This window comes from Acomys minous (assembly GCF_964271855.1).
Source record: "Acomys minous genome assembly, chromosome: 3".
Lineage (NCBI taxonomy): Eukaryota > Metazoa > Chordata > Mammalia > Rodentia > Muridae > Acomys > Acomys minous.
Window position 1 is genome coordinate 6,009,951 of NC_140485.1, and position 21,412 is coordinate 6,031,362.

Below are 21,412 nucleotides of genomic sequence, written 5' to 3' on the forward strand. Positions count from 1 at the left end.
CAGAGTCTCAGAAATGCTGCTGTTAAACATAATTTGCACGTGACTTATCGGCTAATTACTCATCTGTCTTGATATTTACTAAAGCTGGCTTTTAAGTTCTATCTTTGGGTCCTATGCTGGGTGGAAGTGTTTTTGTATAAGATACAGCACATCCCACATGTTTTCTGGAAGGTAGATTTTATTGGTGAGCCTCCTAATTTACAATATATATATATTTAAATTTACTTAAAAATTTTATCACAGGAAGAAACAATGTTAACCTGATTGTTATTCACTTGCTTTCAGTTTTTTAAAATAAATAACTATCTCTTGTATTAGAATCAGGGGCATCATAAAACACCACTAGCTAGACATAGTTTGTGTTAAAACTGATGCCAAAAATGAAGAGACCATATATTTATATTTAGCACTATATATCTTTATATACTCTATACCCATATCAAAACTTGCCATTTCTATTAAGAAGCGGATAAGTTTCTCTCTAATTTCGTAAATTATACCACAAGTGTGAAAATACGGACAACTATTTTATATTTCTGCTGCTTATATAAGACATTTAATGTTTGTACAGACAGCTTCAAAATTACAGAGGTGCCATATGGGAAGAGATGAACAGACATTTCACCTGAGTCTCCACCGGCCTTTTACTGAGCCGGAGTCATTTTGATATTTTCTGAATACTTTTTTAGAGATGTATATGGTGTCTGTTTCTTCAATGAATACAGAATACACACATATTTAGGTATATGTGTGTATGTACATTTATACAAGTATATATATACACACATATACACACATATATAGTCTACATATGTATATATATTTCTGTGTGCACTTATGCATACATGCACACATAATGTCCTTTGGTTTATTTCCAGACCATTAATGTGAAATGAATTTTCAATGATTACCGTTTTTTTTTCTTGAAATCTAAGGTGCTTTAAAAAGACCTTTGCAAGGAGTAATAAATTTCTTTTAAAAATCATAAATATTATTACACTCAAAAGCATGACACAGGGAAAGTTACAAGGTGTCAGAGAAGATAAAATTCATGTTGTATGTATGGGGCGAAGAGAATGAAGCAAGCTTGCCACCCTCAGGAATGGAAGGTCAGTGATGGCCGGCGTGGGCAAGGGAACTCCAGGCTTTGTGCATGCTTCGGGGAAGGGAGGGTGAGAGTGTGGGGTGGGGGTGCGTGACTGCACACTGAGATTTGATGGAGAAGCAGATCCTTGGGTGGGGACAGGAAGTGACAGGGGTTACTTTGGTAATGACTGGGAATGAAGTGGTATCTGTTGTCTTTTCAGGTTGTCAGCCATCACCTTTGGGAGGCTTGCTAGATAGTCTCATGGGTTTCTGAGTTGCCAAGGTGACAACATGTGCTTTCTTAAAAGAGACGTCTCTTGCTCCCTTCTGCCTTCGAGTCATGGGGAGTGAGTGATGTGGCATGTTTCTCTCTCAGTGGAACAAGCTCCTTGCAACCAGAGGTCCACATGAATATGGCCACGTATGTCCTGATGTTCCCCCACATGAATATGGCCACGTATGTCCCCCGATGTGCTCCCTTCATCCACTGGCCTCTTCTGGGACAGTGACCCATTTCCCCAACATATCAATGAAACTGGAGCTTAAAGGAGGGAGGTATTGCACTCTAGTGATACTTTTGGGAAATCAAAGCCCAGGTAGGTGTGGGTAAAGCTGTCAAAACCAAACCAAAACACAAGAGAAACAAAACAAAACAAAACAAAACAAAACAACTCTTGCCTCTTGGTTGTGTCATCAAGGAGGTCAGAAACCACCAGGGGGAAAGCAAGGCTCCTATTTCTAAAGCTAGTAAACTGCTCCTTGCCAGAACCCTCTAGACCTACCTTGTAGGTCTAGTTTCTCTCTTGAATGGCTGGGCAAAGAGTACCAGGAAGTTGAGGGTGTGTGGATGAACTCTATGTAAGAGGCATTTTAGGTGTTCCAGTGGATTCTACCCCAACTTAGAGCAACAGCTGGTGACAGTGGAGCCATGTGTCTCAGTTTGAAGTCATCCTGGTAGAACCCAGGGAACATAATATGGGTATTGGTAGTAGATTTTTCAGTGAGCTTGCCTTTTAAATTTTCTCACCCAGCCCAGTGTTTTGGGCTTCCTAGGGATAGCATCTTTCTCATCATGGCCCCCAATTTACATCCCTGACTAGTCTTGCTTAATTTTAGCCACTCTCCCCCAACCCCTTACCCCCGTGCTAGAACTGTGGAGTTGAACCCGTCAGCTTTCACTTCTGTGCTATGTGGCAGCACCTCGGCTGAGACCACAGATGTTCTTGGCTCTCCAAGTGTGGCTTTTTAGGCGCACTCCTTTCTCTTCTTAGATATGACAAAAAAAAGAAAAATTGAGGGCAAAACTGTCCCGGTTTTGTTTGCAGTATATCACCCACTTACATGACAGAAATAAAGGTCTAGTCAACACATAGGACACAGATGTTGGTAGGAACACTATATTTGGGCTACAGAATAAAAACGACTGCTTCCATTGTAGTGAAAATAATCATTGACAGTGAGCAAAGCTGCAGACCAGGCTGGGATTGCTTGTGTGTGTGTGTGTGTGTATGTGGGGGGTAACAGGAATTTCTGGGTGGCTGGTGCCTGCCAGAACTGTGGAGCAAGGACAGAGGCAGAAACAGGGAGGAGTTGGAGGTGAAGGATGGAGCCATGGCCCTAGTTCTTCCCCAGGATGCTCTGCAGACTTCGCGCCACAGCTTCATCCAGCTCCTCCTCCAACTCTTGCTTCTTGGACATGGCGAGCTTAGACTGGTAATCCCTCACCACCTGATCGATGTACGGGGCACTCTGTGTGCCATGCAGCATGAGGGTCCACTCCTTCAGCAGCCCCTTCTGTGGCGCACTGCCCACAAACCCCAGCTCCAGGGTCCAGGTCCCTCGGGCATCCTCCCCCCAGGTGTGCGTGGTCATGAAAGGCCACTTGTCAAAGCCCACCTTGGAGTCGTCGTCTCTTGGACGCCGGCTCAGCAAAATGGACTTGGTGCCCATGGGGGAGGTCATGTTGATGTTCAGGTCCCCTCTCCTGGTCGCGTTGACCGTGATGACAGCCTGGACATGCTCGAGGTAGCGGACGAAGTTTTCTTTCCCCTCGCATGCATTTGTTTGGAGGGTCAGTACCAACTTGCCGGTGGGTGGTATTTTCCTGAGGGCAGAGAGAGGAGGAAATCTGGTAAGAGAATATTTGGTGTACATGCCGTGAGACGCACATCCACGACACCATGCTGTACATGCTGTACAGCTACACCATGCTGTAGCAGAAAGAGACCGTGCTTTGGGGTCAGTTATTGAGATCGACCTGGGTTTTGATTTTCACATCAGCTGTGTGTGGATCTGAGCATAGAACGTTCCCACTAAAGGGGATGCAGCCACTGTTGGTGTCCTTCCCACGTCTCCTAAGTCCCCTCTGAGTCACCTGCCATTACAGATCTCACGTGGCCTGGCTACTTCCCCGGCTTCTCCTCCGCTAACATCACGGGAATCTGCCCAGCCTGTGTGGAGGACACCTAAAGGTGCCAGGGCTTTAATTCCTCAGGGAGAGCCCCTCTACCAATAACTGAGAGGATGTTCTTCAGCATCCCTGCTTCTTACTGGGGTGACTCAGTAAGGTCTTGCCTTACGGCTAACTTTAGGAGCAATTCAGATGGAGGAAAGAACTTATAATGAGCTATTTTCATAAAAGAACATTTAAAATTTATTCTTTGACAACTTTATATACAACGTATCTTGATCATTTCCACCCCCTAATTCCCCACACCACTCTCCCTAGGCCCCCAACATGGCCCCCTTTCTTATTTTCATGCATTAAAAAAGAAACCCACGGCCGGGTGTGGTGGCGCACACCTCTAATCCCAGCACTCGGGAGGCAGAGGCAGGCGGATTGCTCTGAGTTTGAGACCAGCCTGGTCTACAAAGTGAGTCCAGGACAGCCAAGGCTACACAGAGAAACCCTGTCTCAAAAAACCAAAAAAGAAAAGAAAAAAGAAACCCACTAAACTCAATTAGTGCTCCCTGTACATTCATGGGTGTGGGGGCGCCCACTGGAGCATGGGTAACCTACCAGTGGCCACACCCTGAAGAAAAATGAGTTTTCTTCCCCGAGCAGCCATCAGTTGCCAGAAACTACTCAGCCAGGGGTGGAGCCCCATGGATGTCTCTCTTGTCTTTGCTGTTCATGGCTCCATCTTGTGCAGATGTGTTCACTGACCATAGCTCCTGTGAGTCCATGAATGCAATGGCAAGGCCAGAAAGCAGCACTTCACACCACTCTCCCCTATCCTCTGTGCCTTACAGTCTTTTTTGTCTCCTCTTCCATAACGTGTTCTGAGTCTCGGGGATTTTGCGTAATGCCCCATTTAGGGCCGAGCCCGCAAGAGTCACTTATTCTCAGTGCATTGTCCAGTTGTGAGCCTCTGCATTAACGGCTAGCTGCCTGCTGCAAGAAAGAGTTTCCACAGTGCTTTTCTTTTAAAGTGCTAAGTACCTTGAAAGGGAGCTACTGCTGAGTTAACGCTTTCTACAGACTCAATATTCCTTATTGCAAATGCTTGGGACCAGAGGTACTTTAGATTTGGAATACTGGAATTTGTGCTTATGCCTAGTGAGATATTTTGGAGATGGAAGACAAGTCTTCAGAGAGAATTCATGTACGTTTCCTATCCCTATTTGCCACCCTGAAGGTCATCATAAACGCTGTTCTTATTTATGCAGTGACGTTTTCACCAGAATCTGCCATGTGAGAGCCAGTGTGAGATTTTACACTTATGATATCATATTGAATCTTGGAGTGTGTTTGATTCTTACATTAGGGAGGCTCAGCTGTTCTACCGCTAAAAATGCCGAAGTTGGTTTAATTCATTCTAGTGAAAGATTAGTTGATTTTGAGGGTGTGTTTGGCCAGAGTTGGGGACCCTGGGAGGCCAGCCCGGGCATTCTCTATGCCACCTCTCCTTACAGCATCACCTCCTCCCTGGAGAACGTCTTGGAATACTAAGCTCCGAGCTCTGGGCCCTAGACACAAGCTACGTGAGAGGACCACACAGTGTGTTGGAAGGACGGCAGCGTCCGGGAACACACTTACTTGCGTTATAATTTAGTTTCTACACCTACAGGTTGTAAGAGATCAGAAGATTATGTGTGGGTTTGAAATGTGGCTGTTGTGGTCGGGCCTTGTGAATAATGACTGTGTAAAAGCACCAACCACAGTGCCTGGCTCCTAGTGCCTCCTAGGGCTGCTTCTTCCCTGACTCCTTGTCTGTGGAATAGCCTCCCTCTACATGGCTCTACAGTTAGAGCTCCAAATAGCACATATTTGTTTGTTTTTGAAGGAACAATAGATATTTTAAAAACATGTCTTACATAACACATCTACAAAAAGATGCTCTTTATACACAACCAGCTTGGTGCCAAGTGAGTATACCAAGACCACGAGCCTGAGAGGGTTTCCACAAGCACACAGTCTGTTTGATTAATACCGGCATACTCTCCTGAGCCATGTGACAGGACCTAGCATCTCCTAGGAGACAAGCCTCCAGGTACAGGCGTGAGGGGTCATTTAGGCTCAGGTCAGCCTCTGACCTTGACTGTGAGGGAGTATATTGCTTGCGTTCATTGCTGTGGGTGGGGCTATTCTCTGGATGGGGACCCTGGACTGTATCATTGTAAGTTGCATTGGGCCAAACCCAAGATACAGGCACGCTGTGGCTGAAGGATTTCCATAGATGACATCAGTGCCTGCTCAGGAGCCCATCCCTTCTCCAGGGGAGTGAGCCTCAGCTGCTGAGTGCTCTCTGCTGCTCCTGGGTCTGGAGCACTTTCCTTGGGGGCCGAAGATGCTGGGCTGGAATAAATACATGTATTACGTCAGCATATACTACCCCCTTCAAAGTGGGGACATCTGTTTGGTGCCACTGACAGTCTAGAGCCCCAGTGGGTCACATCACAGGTAACTTTCCATCCCCTGGAATTCTGTTGCTACTCAGTGTAGGAGAGCCGACTGGGTTGATAGCTGGGCTCTTCAGCACAGTGTCTGAGGCCTGTTGACTGTGCTCATATCGTTGTTGGCTCTAGAGAACATTCTATCTTGTAAGTTCAGTAATCCTGGTTCCTTTCATTCCTGTAATGTCAGGACTTGGGAATGCAGAGGCAGAAGGATTGCTGGGAGTTTGAGACCAACAGGAGCAAGAAGAAAGTCAGTCGCCATATCAAAAGATGCAATCAAACAAACAGAAGCCACTGAGAAGTTCTCGTAGAGAGATCTATGCTGGCGTTGCCTTGGCATTTAGAGTGCAGAGGTCAGCTGTCCACAGCTGCTGCCCTGTCTGCTTCTCCTGGGCTCTGCTCCACCCCACCTAGGGCAGACATTAGAGACAGGGACGAAGGGAGAAGTCGGAGCAAGGTGACAAAGGTGGCAAAGACACAGGCCAGCTGCTTCCCTCCTAAGAAGGCTCAGCATCTCCTTGCTTGAGATGTGACACTGTGCATGTGTGAGAGTGGGTACAGGGAGAGATGGAGGGGAGCAAGTGAAAACATTGGAAGGTCATTACACATTTGGAAAACGGAAAGACAGACTGGGGTGGGAACAGACATGAAGATTTTTGCTAAGAATCACAAAATCGCCTTGAAGCCTTGGAGGTTGGAATGTGTATAAGGGATCAGAACGCCATGACTGGGGAGTATGGCTTGTTTGGGGCCATGGGGGAAATTCCTGCTCCGCAAACTCCCCTGATCCCCATGTTATGAAAACTGCTTACTGCACAGGAGCCGGGGTCTCCCAAAGAGGACATGCTTAATTGGGTTGTTCTGGAGCACAACTTGCACACACTGTGGGATGACTGTATTTCCCAGGGGTTTCTTATTTACTTAGTTTTTTTTTTCCTTTTCCCATTTGTATTTTGATTTACTACAGTGGCTGCATCTTGTTTTCTTAGAAAAAAAAAAAGAAAGAAAATGAGGAAAAGTTAATTCTAAAGGAAAAACAAGCTCTGTGCTTAGGAAGAATTAGCTCAGAAGAAGTTAAAATAGGAGGTGGCTGTGCAAGATGCATTCTGAGTAGCCACAGAGTGCCCATTCTTAGTAACTGCCTTCAACACGCACACTCAGCAAGACACTTCAGAGCAGCTGACCTTATATGAGGAGACGCACAAAAGCCTAACACTCAAGTCCTAGAGAGAAAGCCTTGGGGGTTTCAGGGGGCAGCTCATATCTTTATCCTGTTATATATTGCAATAAGCATGCAGTCAGCTGACTCCTGCCTAGAATCAGGCATTTCCCAGAATGCTCTTGTTTGATGGACCCTCTACTGTGTCCTTTTGACTGTTTCGTTGCCTTTGTGAGAACTCCCTAGTGGTGTGTCCATTTGGGGGTTCCTCTCCTGCATGCAATAGGGTCAAGTGCCTGGTCACCCTCACAGGAAGACGCTGTGGGGGTGGCAGTGCTGTGCTAAGCTGCACAGCTGTTACAGGGCAAAGCACACTGTTTTCACTCCCCTCCGAGCCACACCTGGAGCAGATATCAGGGTTGAACATTTCCCACCCCCTGGGATACAGATGGAACACGCACTCAGCTAGAGGAGCTGCAGCAACAATTTCCTTGGGGTTCACAGAGGGTGGGGGATGTGAATGGCCTGAGCTTAGTGCTCCCTTCCGTGCAGGTGATGGGGCAATGGAGTTCATTCTGTTCTTTGCACATGGCTGGCACAGCCGGTCACAGCCGGTCACAGCCAGTTTGGTCTTCCCTTTGATCCTCCTTGAGCACCCTTCACTGACTCTCTTGATAAAGTTCTTTAGAAAATTGCTTTTCAAATTGACTCCTTCTCTGGGAAGATAAACGCCGAGGAAACCCATATACCTGACAATCACCGCTCTTAGAACTCTCTCCACCCTATGTGCTGCTCCTGTGCTGCCTGAGTGATGCGGAAAGTGGCGGTGGTGGAGGCTGTCCGTTCCTCTGTCCTTGGAAGTGATTCCAGGTCATCAGGGTCTTCTCTGCCAAGTGGTACGCTGTTCACCAACCTCTCCTGTCCAGCTTCTGAGTTCTTTGAAAGCATGATGCTCTGCTGTCTGTGTGTGAGGCATGAGCAATGATGGTCCAGCCACACAAGGGAGGCCCAAGGCCGTAGCATGGACTGGCCGGGCACGCTGCTAGCCTCAGGTTCTGAACACTCTGCGTGGAGTTGATGCTATCAGGTTGCCATGTTCTGTTCTGTTGGCCCTGTTCAGCAGCTCTCCTGTGAGGAGGAACTGCCACACGAGCTGCGCATTAGGCACTGGGTACCGGTGGCTACCTCTGCATAAATTATTTGGAATCATAGCGAAGGGAAACTGTAGTTACTCTGTTGCACTTTTAGCATCTCTATTGCTTGATAGCCGTCTACTCTTATTTTGGATGTTACAGATTCCAAATTTTCCAAGAAATTCTTCTAAACTACCAAGAGACATAGTGGGCAAGACTTCAGTGACCGACTTCATATACAGTTAGTTATGCTGAGTAGGGATGAGCCCTAAATGTCGCAGGCAGTGCATCCGGTGCTGTATGTTCAGCTACTCCAAAGGACACTGGATACTCCACAGTGACAGAGCCTCTGCAATGGCAGTTATGGGTTTTGGGAGACTACTCTCTAGGCAGGTGTTCAAAGTCTTCAGGAGACTTCTTGTTGGAAGATTTCCCCAGGCATCACCTCCTTCAGTGCAGAATCGCTAGACACCCAAGGCCCTGCATGACCTTCCCTAGAACCCAATCTTGGCCACTCAGTAGCTATAGCTATCACTATGTCACCAAGCCAGCCTCTGGTCCTGACCCGTGAAGACACCACTGAGCTTTCAGCAGGACAGCCACATGGCCTGATACAGGCCACGAGGGCATAGAATGTCATTTGGTAAAAGAATTAAGGTCAGAATCATGTAGTGAAAAGAGCCTTGGCCTTGGCCAGTTCTTTTGTCCTGGTTTGGTCTTCTTCGACCTTGTACATATTTCTGATGCTTTGTGTATCTCAGCTTCCTTGTTTGTAAAAGTAACTGTGCTAGAACACACTTCCCAGCCTAGAACTGACTAAACACAATGTGTGTAGGAGCTTCCAGGAAGTTTTTCCAAGTAGCCACTTTTAGCATCTATGTCTGTGGTGATACAATTTTATGAAAAGATCTCTTCTATTCTAAGAGACTGAAGCTTTTTATTGGACTTTAGAGCCAAGTTAGGGCTACAGCCTGAGGTCAAGTAAGATTTAGCCTGATGTTCTGCTGTGTGCTCAGCCTATCTGTTTAACCTTTAAGAAAAATAGTGGAACAACCAATATCACTTGCCTTGGATTTCCCACATAATCTGCTTTTTTCAATTTAAGCTAATGGATAGCTTAACCTTAAGTTATTTACTTTTCCATGCCCTGGACCAGAGAGCAATGCATGCATGTTATGATACTTATTTGTTGAAAACAGCAAGCAGGTCAAAAGCAACTGTATCTGACAAATGTCTGTAATAATGTTGGAAGCAGATAAGGCGCTGTCTGGTGGGGGCTTGTAGTACTGAACGCACTGGGACTATTGAAGCAAATATTTGAATCTCTTGTAAAACTGTTAAAAATGTCTATAAAGTATTCCTCATTCCTTCCTTATGTGATATTGTTATAGTAAATATAGACCAAAGCCCTTTGCTTGGGACAGGCATGCCTAGGCACACACAGAGAAATAGGGACAGGCGCAGGCACAGGCACAGGCACAGGCAGACCCAGACCCAGACCCAGTCACAGTCACAGACACAGACACAGACACAGTCACAAACACAGCCAGACACAGCCAGCCAGACAGAGACAAAGACAGAGACAGAGATAGAGACAGAGACAGAGACAGAGACAGAGACAGAGACACAGACACAGATACTGACACAGACACAGATACTGACACAGACACAGACACAGCAGACACAGACATAGTCACAGTCACAGTCACAGACATAGACACAGCCAGACACAGCCAGCCAGACACAGACACAGACACAGATACAGACACAGACACAGACACAGACACAGACACAGACACAGCCAGACACAGATACAGCAGACACAGACATAGTCACAGTCACAGTCACAGTCACAGTCACAGACATAGACACAGCCAGACACAGCCAGCCAGACACAGACACAGACACAGTCACAGATGCAGCCAGACACAGACAGACAGACACAGTCACAGACACAGTCACAGACACATACAGACACAGATGCAGCCAGACACAGCCAGCCAGACACAGTCACAGCCACAGCCACATCCAGACACAGCCACATCCATGACAGGCCACTAACTATAAGCAATAGATGAATAAAAGTCACAGGGAGAGAACTGGAGAATTCAAACCTGGTCTTGTTCTTGGTCAGATCTATCCAAGGGGAAGTGCTGCCCTTTTTTTCCCTTAGTAAACACTGATGCATTTTGGTGCCTTTGATGCTGTCTTTAATGCAATCAGCTGATGCAAGATCTGTAACATCGGTTGGGGCTTATTCTTTTAGATTATTATGGGACCTGGCCTGAAGTTTTGCTTTCCTATTCAGTGCTGACTGAAGTGATGCCTTATGAGATCATGGAATGGTTTTTGGGGAAAGTGTGGGGGCTGTGCAAGGATGTGTTTTGTGCCACTTTCTTGGAACTCAGTGAGAAGATGCTTACCCAGGAGGATGTTTACCCGTGAGAGGATGCTCACCAAGGACTGTTCATGTAGGGAGAATGCTCATCCACGGTGGCATGCCCATTTAGGGAGGTTGCTCATCAGTGGGAGGATGCTCACCTATGGGAGGGTGCCTGCTCACAGGAGGATTTTCCCCCCCATGAGAATATGCTAGTTCATTGGAGGATGAACATCCAAACCTTTCATAGAGCACAAATTGGAATTCATAAGGAACCAGACAATTATTTCTTCCTGAGTTTTAAGAGGTTAGTATCTTATTTTTTTCTAAAGTGTGAACTAGGAGTGTTTGAAATCAAGGATGAAAGGAAGAGGCAAAGCTACACTCATTAAGTGCCCACCATGTGCCACCTTTATGCTTGTGTCACCAGCACATCTCAGAAGCCTGGTAAGGACAGAGGCATTGGTTCCGTCGTACTGTTAAGGGATAAAAGAAGATCTCCTTCTGGAGCCCACAGGATCCAAGATGTGTGTTCACTCACATGGAAAGGAAACCCTGCACCCTGACTTCCACTAACGTGTAAGGGGAGCTTTGCTTCTGTCTGGCTCATGAATGCAGGGCCTGACACAGAATGGCCTTTGTAATTTCTCACTCCTTGTCATGAGGGCTTTTCTCGTCTTATATTGCATACACCTCACAATGACCTTTTTAAAAGACAGGGTCTTGTTGTGTAACTGGGCTTTGTAATTCTCCTGCCTCAGTCTCTCCAGTGCTGAGATCTCAGGTGTGCGGCACTATGCCTGGCTTTGCAGCAGTATTTTCTTCCCCCATCATTGTTCTGAAATTATTGTATACAACAGATGCATACAATAAATTAGATGACATCAGAACTTTTTGTTTAAGTTGTTTATAGGAAAGAACATGCAAATTTGTAGTGTTTTCATGAAAGTTGACTTTCTCTGTAACCTTTTACATATTCTTTTTTGTTTTGTTTGTTTTGTTTTGTTTTTCGAGACAGGGTTTCTCTGTGTAGCCTTGGCTGTCCTGGACTCACTTTGTAGACCAGGCTGGGCTTGAGCTCACAGTGATGAGTTCACTCCGCCTGCCTCTGCCTCCCGAGTGCTGGGATTAAAGGCGTGCGCCACCATGCCCAGCCTACGTATTCTTTAATAAGTTCAAAAACATTATATTGGGATGGGGTTTGTAGATTCCATAATGCCAAAGGGGCCAGATCACAAAGACTGGAATTTGGCAAAATAGAGGGTCAGGAAGTTCAAAAGCTCGGCAGAGAGGTCTAAATTGGTGAAGTCCAGATTTGAATTCAGGTCTGGATAACTGACTGCAACAGCCACAGGGCATCCAAGACCAACAGGAAGCAGGAGAGGACAGCATCTTAGTATGTATAGGTCTCATTAATCTTAAATGATCATCAGAAAAGGCAGGAGTGGAAGGTGCTTGAAGGGACAGCGGGGTGGATTTAAATGACAATACCCCACAGGGGTGAATGCCCACAGTGGAAAACTCGGCCGTGAGAGCAAATGAGCAACTACTGTGTGCAACAACGGAGATGGTCTCATCGCTTTAATGTTGAGCAAAATAAATCAGACACAGAAGCACCTATGCTGTCTGATTTTAGCTAAATGTAAGAAGAGGCAGAACCAATCTACAGTGAGAGGAATGAGAGTCATGGCTGTAGGTGGGGGTGTCCAGACTGAAAGGGGGCACAGGGACATTTCCAGGTGGCTGGCGTCTACCGCCTTCTGTGGGTGACAGTTCCCCAGTAGCGTAGAGTCATCAAAACTCAAACAAGATTGATGCCGTGGGACACACCTGCAATCCCAGCACCCTGGAGGCTGAGGCAGGAGGATTGCAAGATCAAGTCAGCCCATACTACACTGCGAGATCTTAACTCTGCTCCCCACAAACAAATACTTGCTTTCTGTGATTTTCATGGTATGTGTGGAATACAGAAATTATTAGCTTCATATTACGGGTGGCCAATAAGGATAGAAATTAAATGAAGAAGTCTCCTTACTGACCAGTTCTCCTGTCACCCAGGGGAAGTGGGATGGAGAGCATCTATACTTGACACAATCAGTGCCTCCTGTGTAGGTAACACACTTGGACCCCCCCTAAATCACACCCCACCTCATGCAGAATAAAATGAAGCCCTTCCCTTGTCCTACAGATAAATGAACAATAGTGCTAGTCCCGCATCGGATAACATTTCAACAGCCATAACAAACTACAAGCATACACCGGAAGTGGTCAGATTTCACACATACGATTTTCTACATAAGAATATAGATATAAAAGAGAAAACAATATGTGTTCCATTAATATTAAATGTAGAATAGGCAAAACACTCTATGGAGTTAGAATAGTGATTGCTCTTGGGGAGACGATGATGGAAGAGATTATGGGATGCATCTAGTATCTGGGCCATGCTTTACTACTGATACACATGCTTGCTGTATTGGTTTATTGATCCATGCACCTAAAAGTAATGCTTGATCCCTCTGCAGCTGTGTATCTCTATAGCTTTGCCCTCAAGTTGGTTGTCCCGAGTGAAATGTCCCAGGGAGTTCCCAGCATGGAAGGGGCCCTGGTATTATCGCTGGCTGGGTACCTTCCACGTGTGGCAGAAGAAGCACCACTCCTACTTACTCGGGATTCTGCACAGAGCCTCCCACACAGTGGAATCTCTCAGGGACAGTCTTCCAGTCTTTAGCCATTTTCACCATGGCACCTGCATCAAGGACTCCATAGCCAAAGAGGTGGTTGAATTCCAGGCCAACCCCGTTCCGTCGCCACTGATGGACTTCGTCGTGAAGCTGGTTCCGCTTAGAGGTGAGCACGGTCAGGTGCTGCATGTCTCTCCAGGTCAGATCCAGGCTGGTTATGGGAGGCAGAGGACGCAGGGCAAGGACGAGAGCAGGGGAGGAAGAGACAAAATGGCCAAGGTGAGTAACGGGGACATGTCCCCTTAGGAGATTTTGAAACATGTGTGAACTTTTAACTCAAGGCATGCACGTACTATCTAGAACCATTGTAGATGTCAATTAAAAATATTGTTGCTGTTCATATTTTTAAAATGTATTTCTAAGAATTTTGCACGTGCATTGGAGTGGGTAAGATAAAAAAGATTGGTAATACCAAGTATTGACAAAGATGTGGCGCAATTAGGACTCATAGAGTTTGCTGATTATGTGTATAGGTCAGTAAGCTAAGGTTGTCCATGTGTGTGGCATAGCATGCTAATGTCATTTTTAGATATGTATCTGGCAAAATGTGCACATATTCAGCAGATATGTACAATAGCTCTTTGTAGCTCTAATTTACAGTTCTCATAAATGCTTATCCTAATAGAATGAAATTTTGAGAGATGACTTGTGGAATGTGGCATACTATAACAAAATGAAAATTAATGAATTATGATGATGTCTAATGAAATGTAGAGATACATATGTGTGTGTGTTTTACTTTTGAGACAGAATCTCATGTAACTTAGACAGACTTTAAACTCTCTGTGCAGCTGATGATGACCTTGAACTCTTGATTCTCCCGCCTCTGCCTCCTAAGTACTGGGATTATAGGCGTGTGCCACACCACATCTGGATCATGTGGTACTAGGGATTGGACCCAGGGATGTGTGTATACTTGGCAACCTCTTGGGCCTGCTGTGGGTGAATCTTACCAGCATAATACTGAACTAAAGGAGGCAGGCAGAGAAGAAAACGCTGTGGCTGAGACAGGGTTGAGTGTATCTGTGAGGGATGTGTCTGGGAAGCTTGGTCTGCAGTGGTCATTGCTGGAAGATGATGGGAGCTGTAGGAGATTTTGTGGGCACGGAGGGGAGTGGCCCATTCAGAGCACTGCCCTTTGGGAGCATTAACAGAGAAAGGTGATGACAAAAGGCCAAGTACAGCCCTTTACCATTCCCTGGCTTCCTGTTTAGTCATGTGATCCTTTCCTCAACCACGTGCTCCTTCCATGACCTATCAGAGTGGCCTCCACCAGAGGCCAAACCGAGGGGGCACCACTTGGTCTCGGTCTATCAGCTCCAAATCCTCTTTTCTTTATTAAGTACTCAGCATCAGGCATCTTATTATAGCAAGGGGAAATGAACTGATATAGGGGACATAACTATATGATCCCATTTGTTTAAAGCATAAAACCAGAAACAGCTAATTTATGCTGCTGGGAATGGATTAGGTTAGTTTTGGGAGTCATGACTGATGGGGAATTGGGGGTGCGCCTCCTGGTGTTTGCAGCGCATGGCTTCTTAATCGGGGTGCTCACTCTCTGATGTACTCCACGTCTGAAATGAAGCTGTCACTTTAAGGCCGGGGCAATACCTTCATTGTGTGTGTATGCCCAAAGCGACACAGGCCCTGGATGATGCTCACTGTGGCCTTTGGAAGCCAGCATCCATTATTGCTTGGTGTCAGTTTTTAACAGTGCACGTCATGACTTATTTGTGAATCAGGAAGTCAGTTTGCTGTACCAGCAATCTGCCTGGGCTTCAGGTTAAAAATCTCCCTGGGGGCATTTGAAATCCCTCCACTCAGTCCCCATCCAAGACAAACTAAGTCATAGTCTTGGGAGATGCTAACATCCCATAGTATTCTAACAGTCAAGACTGAGATCCAGGCCATCCTAGCACTTAAGGGACAGTGGGAGAGTGGCTGAAGTTTGAGATCCATTTGGGATACATTGTGTGAATGTCTCAAAACTTAGTAATATTGCTAAAGAAAATTGGAATAGGAAAGAAAGACTGTGCACAGGACGTAAAAGGATATGGTTATTTCCATGAGACATTTGGGGTTGGTGTGTTGGGCTGTAATGCAGAATTAACTTTTTTACTGAGGGTCATGGTGGGAAAGGGTGACCCTGAGAACTACTGTTCTCTTCAGAAGCCAAGCAATAAAAAAGACAAGGGTTCTTTTAAGAATCGAAAGGACAAACAGTGCAAAGGACAAGGAATGACATAACTTCTCTGGCATAATTTCGACACAGTCGAAGCGCATTGGTGTGAAACCCTGAGCCAGAGCCAAAGTGCTCGGCAGACACTGCCGCGTGGCTTCCAGGGGGAAGGTTCAAGGGCAGGCCAATGCCTTCGGGAAGATTGTGAGCACATCTGGCCCACCCAGAAGCTCACTGTGGCTAACTGCCCTAGGCTTTTCTAGAATGAGATTCTGAGTTTACACATCTGAGAAATATCGACAAAGGAGAATCTGAAGGACCCAAGTGCTGGGCATCAGGTGGAGGCAACAGGTGGATGAGGCAGGTGGAGGCTGCAGGTGGAGGTCCTTTCGTGTCCATGACACAAAGGTGGTGTGCTCCCAGAATCTATGAAGGTCCATTTCACAAGCTCCTCTGAAGTTTTCCTCGTGTGTATGTGTGTGTGTGTGTGTGTGTGTGTGTGTGTGTGTGTGTGAAGCAGAACAGAACACTTCTTACTTCCGAGATAAATGGGAACAGTCTAGACTCATTCATTCTGTGTGTGGCATTGTCTGGGTTAGCTGTTTGTGTACCTCTGTAAAGTAAAACTGGGTCCCTCATAATTGCCTGTCTGAAAAGTTTCAGGATTGATAGTTCTACAACTGATACTGCTCTACAAAATAGATATTTCACTAATTTGCCCTAAGCTTTAACCCCACTATATCAGCCCAAGACTCGCAGGCAGCAGCTATTAAATAACGGCAGAACGAAATGGCAGAAGATCTGCAGTATTAAAGGCTGTGTTGGACGTTATAGAATAACTAATGTGACACACTTCACTGTTCTGTGTAACAGTTGGGCTACTAGGTCACATGTATGTGAAGAGGTACAGCACATGCTATATTCCATGCATTGTCTATTGAGTGTCTGTCACATCCAGGCACTTGTCTTCACAGAGCCGATAGATGAGGGGCAGGTGGGCAACCCAATAGTGAAACAGTGAGAGTTGTTTACCTGAATCCCAAGTTTCTGCATTAAGCCTTGTCCAGTGAGGTTGAAAGGCTGAAGGGAGACACTTATCTGTGTTTGTGTCTGAGTGAGCAAAGCCAGCGTAGGTCCCAGGATCTGCTCAGACCTGTGATGATTGCTTTCAGCTATTGATAGTGCCTATGGTTTGTCAGTAAGACTTGCCTTGGGGCTTGTCTGTCCTTCACAGTCAAGTTTTGAAAAGTGTTCTACTCATGCTGCACTAAAATTTACACCTAACATTTGTTGAAAAAAAAAATCAACGTTTAGACAGAGAAGGGGAGAATGAATGTTTGCCTCTTTTGTCAATTTTTGTTTTTTGAGCCAGGGTCTCTCTATGTAGCCCAGGCTGGCCTCAAATTCCATATTACCCTGCCAAAGTCCCCTGAGAGGCAGGAGTGACAGCCTGTAACAAACACTGCGCCTCCTCAACTCTTGCTTTCTTTGCAGATCAGTGTATGCACTGCGTATGTGGAGAGAGACAAGCAAGTCGGCCTGGAGGATGCTGATGCTAGAAACTGCGGCTACCTAGCAGCTTCTGGCAAGGATGGCAACTTAACTCGCCCACCTGGGAAGCCTGAATCCCACTTCTCACTAGTTGCTGGCTGGGCCATTCTCTGAACTCCCTGCATAACCCCTGTGCACAGCAGCATCATTTCAGGAGGGCAAGGCACATTCCTGGAATATAAGTCCCCACCTCTGATTTCTCAGAGAAGGTAAGCAGCGCCCTGACAGGTGTTGCCACTGATGCTTAAATCTGAGCTCCACCCAGGAGGAGCCTCACATGGCCTCTCCATGGGCTGTTAGAACACAGGAAACAAACCCTTATTTGTCACCTGATGGGCTTCCTAATCAAGCCTGCTTCTTGTACTATTCTGCACAGCTTCACCTGCTTAGTCTTGGTGCGAAGAAGTGGCTCCATCTCATATAGGAACAACCCCCATCACTGTTCCTTCATTTAGCTGGCCAAGGGCATTGTGGGTATAATAGCCGTGTAACTCACAGAAGATAAACGGAGATTCTATGAGGGAAGAACCATTCTTTGTGTTGTATTTTGGTGTGTAAACAAGTTGCTGATTTGCATTGTAGGGGTCGCGGCCTTCTACCGTTTCAGGTATATAGGTTTATGACGTATGCATATGACTGTGTGTCATTTAAGGACCATGAGGTGTTTAAAAATGCCTGGCTGAGTTCATTGGCCCTGACTTTCTAGGCTCTCGCAGCCACGCCTGTCTCTGTGGGCACCTGGTATGTGGGTGGAGAGGCACACGCTAGGCTGCTCTTCAGAGCTGACCTCTAGTTCTGAGGTGAAACATACTTAGCCTCTAAAGCCAGTGCAAACACGCCAGCTGCCTCAGGAGCAGCTGCAGAGGTTCCAGAATGCCTCAGAGTACAGTTGCCGTACAAGTCTGTAGTGGCCTGGAAGAGAAGATATTGAGTAATAAGTAAACAAACCACACAGTTGGAACCCTAGACCATGAGGCTCAGGGGAGCATCTATTTATCTTATTTAAACTATCCTGATAGTCCATGGAGGGTTGGGATGCACTGAGCTTGGCTTTTGGACTCATCTTCATGTGTCCATCATGAGATACCATGACTTGTATCAGCATTTCTGCTTTCTTCCAGAAGGAAAGGTGCTATTCTCTAAGTGGGAAGACTAAATGTCTGAAGTCTTTTGAGGAAGAACAGGTTATTCAAAACAAATGTTCCTCTCATTTAAAAACATACAAAGAGATTCTGAGACATGCCAAGAAACCCTAGTGTGTGCTGGTCACCTCCCCAACTTTATTCAGGGGAGACACAGATACCTGAGTGTTAAAATACTTTTTAATGAGAACAATTTTATTTCAATATTTGTGAGAGCAGAGGTTTTCATTGAGATCATGTATAAAACACAGACATTCTTTTTCTATAGCAGTGGTTCTCAACCTGTGGGTAGTGGCCCTCTTAGGGGTAAGCATATCAGATATTTACCTTACTATTAGTAATAGTAACAAAATTACAGTCATGAAGTACCAACAAAAATAATGTGATGGTTGGGTGTTACCACAACATGAGGAATTGTATTTAAGGTTGCAGCATTAGGAAGGTTGAGAACCACTACTCTAGAGGGTTCTCGAGAGAGATTTTTAAACATTAAAAGTATTTTTGAGACAGAGTTTCTCTGTGTAGCCCTGGCTGTCCTGGAAACTAACTCCCTTTGTAGACCAGGCTGTCCTTGAACTCAGTGATCAATTTCCCCCTGCTTCCCAAGTGCTGGGATTAAAGGTGTGCACCACCACCTGGCAAAGAGAGCCTATTTTTTTGAGGAATAAAGGATTGGGAAGATTTAGAGTTGTTTATTAGGAAAATTACAATATTAAAAAAAGGACCCTTCCCAAGCAAGTACAGCAAGGGCCATAGGTAAGGGCTGAAGACAAAGATCTCATCACTTGGGGCCTTTGGGCAAGGAGCCATGCTTGCAGAAGGCAGAGTGAGGTACCACCAACAGAACAGGATGGAGCCTGCTCTCCTCTGTTCTCTTCTGCTGGGCTGAAGTCCCATTCTGCTTGGGAGGAGCTGGCATATCCTCTTCCCTAGTTTCAGGAGGGCCACAGAAGGATGAGCAGTTGACAGCTCTGCCTCTTCTTTTTCTTGCTCACCCGTGAGACTGACTGTGCGGCCAAGGCTGATAGCCCAGAGGAGAGAGAACGTGGGGTTGGAACACTAATGGTAATAGTGACTTTGTTCTGAGATCCTTGCCTTCTTCTGTGGGGGTGGGGGGTTCTCAATGGCAGTGGGAGGCAGGTCAGGGTGTGGCTTATCCACGACTTTGAATCACATGCAGAATATCTGGCTTGGAGGACTGAGGAAAGACAGGAATGTGAGCACAGCAAGCAGAGAGGAAGACACCCTCAAAGTGGTCCTGTGCTCTTCAGGGGGAGGAGAAGTTTTCTATTACACCTGCTTAGCGTGGAAGGAAGATGGTTTCCTCAAGGGGGAGAGAGAGACACACAGAGAAACAAAGAGAGAGACACACAGAGAGACAAAGAGACAGAGGAGAGAGGTAAGAGAGAAAGAATGAGAGAATTACAGAGGGGGTAAAGGGAAGATGCTTTCCTGGGGGAGGGAGGAAAGGAGGGAGCAAGGGAAAGGCGGGAGCGAGGGAAAGAGAGAGAGAAAGAGAGAGAGACAGAGAGAGAGAGAGAGAGAGAGAGAGAGAGAGAGAGAGAGACAGAGACAGAGAAAGAGAAAGAGAAAGAGTAAATGAGCTTACTCCGTGAATCTTATTTTGTGTTTTAAAAATCATGGATCTGTTTTATAATATAATGAAATCACTCTTTTTCCTGTGAGAAAGTATACAACTGTGCTCACCTTTAGGAGGTTTAAGGAACCCTGTAAGTGCACCCATGGGTGCTCTTATTATTATTTTGCCATATTGGGGATCTAACCCAGGCTTGAATATATATTAAGAGTTCTACCCTCAGCAGCCTCATTCCTAGCCTGGTTGCATTTCTTTTTCTTTCTTTCTTTAAAAAAATTTTTTTTCTGAGATGGTGTTTCTCTGTGTAATAGACTCATTATGTACATTAGGCTGGCCTTGAACTCATGAAGATCCGCCTGCCTCTGCTTCCCAAGTGCTGGTATTAAAGTGCTGGGATACACCCAGCCCTGGTGGTATTTCTTAGTGTTGTAACACAGGGGTGGCTTCTCGGGGCCTGTGGTGTGACATGATGCCTCAGTTCTTTTATAATTATTTTTATTCTCATAAGTGACATCTCAGGGAAACTTATTGATAAACCAGAGACCATCATCACTTGTATACCAGAACAAGACATTACGCAAGGAAATCTATAGAAAATGAACCCGCAGTGGCTAGGTCTCCGCCTTGGTACAGCACAATCGGACATGGAGAAAGTGGGTTGTTTCCTCAGAAGCTGTGCTACCTTATGAAGAGAAGGGAGTGGAGCTGGCAGACCAGCCTATCACAGTCGAGGGGGCCCTGGCCACAAGGAAACTGATCAGGAAGTGGCTTGCACTTACTACACCGGCCTCAGGATTCCTCTTCCTGCCGTTGCTGAAGGTGGATGCTAAGGTGGAAGAACAGCTCTCGTCATACAGGGCGGTCCTGCCGTCGTTGATGGCTGAATTGATGGAGATGGTCCACATGCTTGAAGCGTAGCCATCACAGTTGCAGTCATCGTAGCTGCCACCGTCCCCGGAGGCCCACACATAGATGCTGCCTTTGCCCCCACGGCCCTGGTAGGGGAGGGAAGGCACAGTGCTAAGTCCAACATCGAGGAGCCAGGAAATGGAAGGGTTCTGGCCTGTGGGTGGGGGAGGTCTTCCTGCCCAGGTAAGGTCCTGGCCTAGGCAGGGTCAAGATTTGAACTAATGCAACTATGCAATCAAATAACTGTCTTCATTTTATCTGGCTGGAAATTATTCTTCCCATAGGAGATAGTAAGAATATATATGTATTTTTGCCCAAGAATGATATAATATAAAGTCGCCAGAACTTATAATTATAGCTAAGAATAGCAGGTTAACAAAAGCTGGATGTATCACCTTAAAATTCACCAATAAAATAAAAAGTTAAAAGTCTTAAAATTCACCAAAGAACTGATATTTTAAAAAGCTGTAAAGGTAATGCGTGCCCATTGGAAAAAGTATCAAAGTATGTAAAAGAAGAAAAAAATTAAAGGAAAAAAAGTTCTAAGTATATGGAAAAGAACAGTTAATCCTCCAGAGTCAATTATTGTATCTTATCCTTACATGTAAATGTCCAATGAAAATTTAAGTA

At 45.8% G+C, this 21,412-nt stretch overlaps 1 protein-coding gene across 1 annotated transcript in view; it reads right to left on the bottom strand.

Moving 5' to 3' along the window:
• Positions 1 to 2,467: 2,467 nt before the first annotated feature.
• Positions 2,468 to 21,412, bottom strand: part of PCSK2 (proprotein convertase subtilisin/kexin type 2) — a 258,198-nt gene continuing 239,253 nt past the window's right edge. The window contains exons 9-12 of the mRNA XM_084776149.1: positions 20,653 to 20,868; positions 17,946 to 18,046; positions 13,325 to 13,552; positions 2,468 to 3,190 (exon numbers count right to left, since the gene is read on the bottom strand). Coding sequence (XP_084632275.1) covers positions 2,704 to 3,190; positions 13,325 to 13,552; positions 17,946 to 18,046; positions 20,653 to 20,868 — 1,032 coding nt within the window. The 3' untranslated portion in view covers positions 2,468 to 2,703. The remainder of the gene's footprint in view (positions 3,191 to 13,324; positions 13,553 to 17,945; positions 18,047 to 20,652; positions 20,869 to 21,412) is intronic.